At 52.1% G+C, this 6250-nt stretch overlaps 1 protein-coding gene across 2 annotated transcripts in view; it reads right to left on the reverse strand.

The window, feature by feature from the left end:
• LRRK1 (leucine rich repeat kinase 1) overlaps nucleotides 1-6250 on the reverse strand; it is a 132208-nt gene that overhangs the window by 42929 nt on the left and 83029 nt on the right. For both annotated transcript variants that reach the window (XM_065906482.1, XM_065906483.1), the window contains 6 exons: nucleotides 5864-6090; nucleotides 4698-4825; nucleotides 4436-4599; nucleotides 3325-3462; nucleotides 2178-2290; nucleotides 1096-1172 (listed from right to left, as the gene is read on the reverse strand). In XM_065906482.1, coding sequence (XP_065762554.1) covers nucleotides 1096-1172; nucleotides 2178-2290; nucleotides 3325-3462; nucleotides 4436-4599; nucleotides 4698-4825; nucleotides 5864-6090 — 847 coding nt within the window. The remainder of the gene's footprint in view (nucleotides 1-1095; nucleotides 1173-2177; nucleotides 2291-3324; nucleotides 3463-4435; nucleotides 4600-4697; nucleotides 4826-5863; nucleotides 6091-6250) is intronic.

A 6250-nucleotide genomic window follows, 5' to 3' on the forward strand; every position in this document is an offset into this window, starting at 1 on the left:
TTGGTTCCATTGGACAGTATCCACAGGGATAGATCTATGAGCATTGATGGCTTTAGAACTCCTGACTTTCAGGTTAAAAAAGAGGGCTGGTGATTGAATGTGAGGGGCAAGTCCACACCTCTCTCTGTACCTTACAGAAATAAGGAACAAAAAACTATTTTCCTAGAAACGCTCTCTGCTGAACTGGCCTTGTCATGAGTTTGGAGGAAGACCTCAAGCGCCTCTAGAGTCTCAGCACAGCCAGGGCAGCCTGCAGGACCCAGCACTGCGGTGTTTCCAAGCGTGCCTCACAGGAAGCTGTGGAGTGGAGGCAGGAGAGCGCAGCCCCGAGGCCCAGGGCCGATACTCACAGTGCTGGCCTGGCTCTCCCGCTCAGCAGCCCCTGCCCACATCAGTTACCCCTGTGCTCAGACTGAATCAGGTCCCCTCACATCTGTGAGTGGGAGCCCTCACCCCCAGCGTGATGGCTTTAGGAGATGAAGTCTTTGGAAGGTGATCCAAGTTTAGATGAGCTCCTGAGGGTGGCCCCACGAGGGGTTACCATCCCTATAAGAAGAGACACCAGCGGGCTCTCTCTCTGTCCCTCTCTCTGCCATAGGAGGACAGAGCAAGAAGGCAGCTGTCTGCAGGCCAGAAAGAGGGCCTTCAGCATAAACTCACTGTGCATCTGACCTTGGACTTCCAGCCTCCAGAACTGAGAGAAAATATATTTCTGCTGGTTAAGCCACCCAGTCACTGGTGCTTTGCTATGGAAGCCTGAACTGAAGACACTCCGGGAGGCTCAGTTTCCTCATCGGCAAGATGGAAAATCACAACCCACATCATGTTGTGATGGTTACAGAGAGACTGACGCATGTAAGGCAGTTCTCACACAGCAGGCCATCCATACATGGGAGCTGCCAGACTTACTGGGCTGCAGACAGGAAAGGGGGTTTCGGGACACGGACCAGCCATCTGGGTGACACGAGCCACGGGCACAGTCAGGAGCCCGAATCAAGCACGGGCCCTCCACAGGGCACTGCAGGCGAGAGCCGACCGGAGACGCCTCCCTGCAGGCCCCCCAGCCGTCTCACCTCCCGGCAGCAACACACACACCTGCCTCCGTCCCCGAACGCTGGCGGCCTCTGGTGGTGAAAAAGGAAATGCGCTTTGTTTTAAGGACGTCTTCGTTTCTGCAGGGGGAGAAACGCCCGAGTTTGAGGAAAGCATGGCAAAGACATTTCTACTCGGGCTGTGACTATACAATGGCACACGGAAAGAAGGGAGAAAATGCCCCCAGCAGGGTGCCGGGGCCCCTGTGGCCGACGTGTAAGCGTGCACAGCCACTGTCTGTTAACTGCCCCAGTTGTGCTCACAAGTCTTTTGGGAAAAAACACAAAAACAAGCAGAGAAGGTGACGTAATGCCAGCGGGACTGGCGGTTTTCCACTCCTGAGCTTTTCGGTCTCAGGCAGGGGCAGCCTGGCAGGAAGGCCCACTCCAGGGGCTGCCGCTTTTCTCTTCACGGGGGAGCTCTCTGCGAGGGGTAAGTTCCACTGAGATGCCGCAGCAGTGGCCCTCAGCCAGTGAACTAAGGAAGCTGGTCTTCCTAAGGAGACCTTGGAGGGTACTTTTTATTCAGTCTACACATATTGGCTAGTGACTGGCAAAAACTTTTGAACAGAAGGACAACTGAGGCTAAATACAGGGAGACTCTACAGGAGTCCCTAAAGAATGGAAATTTCAGGATACTGTGTTGGGATGAATTGTGTCCCTCCCACTCACATGTTGAAGCCCTAACCCCCAGCATCTGAGAATGTGAGGTATTTGGAGACTCGGCCTTTAAGCAGGTCATCCAGTTACGACGAGGTCATGAACGTGGGCCTGGGTCCAGTCTGCCTGGTGTCCTCACAAGAAGCGGCGATCAGGACACAGACAGGCATGGGGGAGGACACGGGGTCAGGACACGGGGTCAGCTGTCTGCCTGCCGAGGAGAAGCCTCGGGACCCTGCCGCCGCCTCCCTCTCAGGCTTCCAGCTTTCAGAACTGGGCGAAATCCATGCCTGTCGTCTCAGCCACCCGGAAAATGGCACTTTGTCATGGCCGCTCATCGACCCCGCCTGGATGCCATCCCATGGGTCTGCGACTGGGCTTATGCACACAGCTGAGAGCTCACCGGGGACAGACACCCCTGCTTACTTGCCAAAGTGATTTCTGGAGAGATCCAGGGCTTTGAGCTGCCTGCAGGTCCACTTCTCTGGAGGTGGGAGGACCACCAGCTGGTTTCCCTGTAACTTCAAGGACATGAGGGCCTGGGGCAGAGAGAGAGGGCAAAGGTAATGTCAGAGAGCACAGGGGTGGAGGACCGGAAGGGGAACCAAACGGTTACAACCAATTCACTCTCACAGAGATTCCAACAGTGAGGGGCCTCACCGAGTCTTCAGCCTCCTGACATCACAGCAGAAAGGGCGAATGAGACAGTTAACAGATCCTTCCCTTCAGATCAAGGCGAGGCAATTATTCCAGAATGAAAGGAATGAATTGACACTTCTTAAGAGTGACAATTACTTGTGGACCCGTCCTGGGAATAGCAGAAGAGTCTGAAGGCCCTGGAGGCCACAGTACCAGCATAGGAGGGGTGGGCAGAGCGGGATGGCTCCCTGGGCTGGCCCAGGTGACACCCTGGACAGGGGTCGGTGGCAGCAGCAACACCAAGGATGACCCGCCCAAGTCACGGAACCTCCGCCGGCTTGACACGGACTCCCCTGGGGCAATGGAGAGTACCCCACCCGGGCCTGGCTCTGTGCACCAGTTGGTGACTAGGACCCATGCTCTGCTTTCAGAGGTTCCCACGGGGGCAGGAAAAACAGACAGGTCTGGGAACAGCCCTGCTAGGACACACACAACCAGGGCTCTGGCACAAGGCATTTCCTGAGTTCACGCTCGAGAATTCCAGTTCTTCTGCTTCTGGGCAGGGAGGCAGGACGATGCTGCTGCCTGAGCCTCGTGTGCCAGCGGGCCAGGTAGGCCCACTCGGGAGCCAGGAAGGGACAGAACCACAGAGGGTCAGTCCAAGGGGCTGCTGGGCTGTGCTTACTGTCAACATTAAAGAAAATTCTGGAGAACAAAAACCCATCATTCCACCTTCCTCCCAGAGCTGTTGTCATTTTGTGCATTTCCTCTCAATCTTTGCATGCAACCATGCATGATCTTGATGGTTAAACTTTTCTTTCAACTTATTTTTTCTTTGTCTCAAAAGCTCTGAAGAAGTACATAGAACTGTAACGTGGAGTGCTTTTCTTGCAAAAGCTGAAAATGAGAAATAAGGTGCTATTACTTGACTTACATCAAGCTGGAAAAGTCCCAAGGGAACTTCTTTCAGTGCATTTTCTGAGAAGTCCACATCCTTCAGGTGGTTCTTCCAAAACACAGCCATTTTGTCTGGTAGAGACTCCAGGGCATTTTTGGATGCTTTGCAACATTTCTAGGAGTATGACAATAAAGAGAATTAATCAGCTTTTTAGAGGCAGGGGTTTCTATGAGAAAGACTTTCCAAATTTAATGTTAAAAATAAGACCATTACAAAAACCTCTGTAATAAATACAGTTCAGCTAATTAAGAGGCTACAGACTATTCCTGGGATTCCCTAGTGGCTCAGCAGTAAAGAACCCGCTCCAATATTCTTGCCAGGAAGTCCTCATGGACAGAGGAGCCTGGTGGGCTACAGTCCACAGGGTTGAAAAAGGGTCAGACTCGACTGAAGCGACTGAGCACACATGCATGCAGACTATCCTTGCCCTGTTTTCCTGTCCTTGCTCCAGGGAATGGTGGGAATGGTTTCCTGGGGAGACCAAGGTGGCTCACGGTCTTTTCCCTCCCCCCAGGACACCTGGCCCATTGTCCTTGAAAATAATGGGACAATTCAGAAGAGTGTTCTGAAGAGGAGCCTACACCACACACACATATACATTTAAACTAGAAATATTAATGTGAGGAATGGAGAATTTCCATATTTGCTGTTAAAAATAACAGCAAGAAAACACAAATATATTTTATGCTGTTCCATCTATTTTAACAAGCAATCTTCCCAAGAAACAAAACCACCATTTGAAGGGGAGTGCTATGGATGCAAACTATGCCTTCTCTCCTTCATTCTTATTTTATGGCTGTCCTAAAGGAACGGCCTCGCGTTTTTGGACAGAACTCTATCCGGGTCATCCCATTTCCAGGCTATAGCTGTGGAAAGTCTTGTAGGTGCTATGGTGCCAATCTCAAACCCAAAGCCGGGGAACTGGCCCTCGGGTGAGTTACCTGCCTGAGACCCTCAGCTGCTAGATGCTGAGTGGCTCATCTATAACATGGGAGCAACTCTGCACATCGAGGGGAGGCAGCATGGTGCACCCTCTCAGCTCTGTGGGACTGACCGCTCCTTTCACAGTTTCTGGAAAGTTACTAACCAAAGGACAAGCCCAGGCATCTGGAAGCGCCCTCAGGTTATTTCTGGAGGCGTTTAGACAACTGAGTGATTTGAAAGAATGGAGGAAAAGTGCAGGGAGTTCTGTCAGTTTGTTGTCAGAAACATCGAGCTCCTGTAGCTTCCGTAAACCAATCCAGTTCGTGGCTAGAAGATAAAAGAGCATGAATTGGTAAACACATCCCAATCAAGAAGAAAATCAAGAAGAAAACAAAATATATCAGGTTACTGATGATGAAACATACCACTCTCTTCTTCAAACAATTTTTCCAAATAGTTTTTCGAAGCCGTCAGTTTTTGAAGTTTTGAGAGATGCAGGAATCCTGGTGGGAGGTGGGACAATTTGTTGCTGGAAATGTCTATTTCAAGTAGCCTATAGTTGGGAAAGAAGGAAGTCAAGGCATCAGAAGCAAGCCTTGGCTACATATTTCTCTGTAAACGTGTTTTTCTCATGGCACAAGGACAAGGAATGTGCACTGAAACACCACCATGGTTTGTGTTCATCGTGTTACCGTCACTATGTCGTGTAGAAAAAGACCAGAGCTCTCGTCGGTGGGTCTGGGGTTCACTGACCAGTAGGGATGTAACCTTTCTTAAGTATGTGATAACGGAACAAGCTGGTGTCCTAGAAGCTACTGGAAGTCCAGAGAGCAGTGCTTTTAACCTTTTGGACTCTCAAGTCTGCCCTGGTTAAGGACCCCCCACTCCATGGCAGCTGTTTAATTTTTTGTACGGGGCTTTTTTCACATGAGTTACTACTGACCCTCTGCTCTTGTCAACATTCTTTTCTCCTCTTCACTTAGAGCCTTAACTTTTGAAACCAGCTCACATCCTGGAACGAGGGCTTACAGGCATGATCATCAATACATCAGGGAAGGGAAGGTCCTTCCCCTCCCCGTGCAGCCTCAGGGTGGGGCTTGGGTGTCTTCCCAAGGCCTCCCAGAAAAAGAGACAGGCACACTGTCAGACCACGACCAGAGTCCTGTGCAGTTAACTGCTTCTCGGAGGCCCTGCTCACTTTTCCTGGGAGGTAGGCCAAAAGCCAGGGTGTCTGGGCCCCATTGCTTCCACCAGCCCCCTTCCTCTGATTCCTGCCGGCAGGACCAAGACTGGGCATCATGGGCCAGCAGGCCTGCATGGCTGCAAAGAGCAGTGGACACGTGGGCCAGACAAACCACCCTGTCAGAACTCTCTGTGTTCATGTGGACAGCAGCCTGGGACCTTGTGCCCAAGAGCTTGCTGAAGGCACGCACAACTTCCTTCTCTTATTTTAGCTGAAAACCTGTTTTCCAAAGCACCAGCTACAATCAGGGAGCACAACTGCAGGAAGCAGCCTCTGCAGGCAGAGAGTGTGGGGGCAGCCAGGCTCACACGGCCGGGGCCCCCACCGGGGCCCAGGGCAGGAGCCTACCTGGAACAGATGATTTCATCTGATGACTGCACGCTGGGCAGCTCCCCCAGGTGGTTGTCCGAGAGGTTCAGCTTCCGGAGGTTGATAAGGCCCCAGGGGACGACCGAGGGGAGGGACGCCAGGCAGTTGGCAGAAAGATCCAGCTCTGTGATCTGGCAGGAGATGTCGATGAGCCAGTCCAGATCCACCCAGGGCAGCTTGAGGTGGGACCATTTCACACGAAGAGCCTGGGTGTTGGAGAAATGGGCAAAGCACACACCAGTGATGAACCGAGGGCTCACACAGACTTGGAATAAAGCAATGGTTTATCCAAGTGTGAGTCTGCCTGCTCGTCTCAGCGGAGTCCTGAGAGATCAGGAGCACTGGGAGCACGTTGGCACTCGGGGG

This window comes from Muntiacus reevesi, chromosome 15 (genome assembly GCF_963930625.1).
Source record: "Muntiacus reevesi chromosome 15, mMunRee1.1, whole genome shotgun sequence".
Lineage (NCBI taxonomy): Eukaryota > Metazoa > Chordata > Mammalia > Artiodactyla > Cervidae > Muntiacus > Muntiacus reevesi.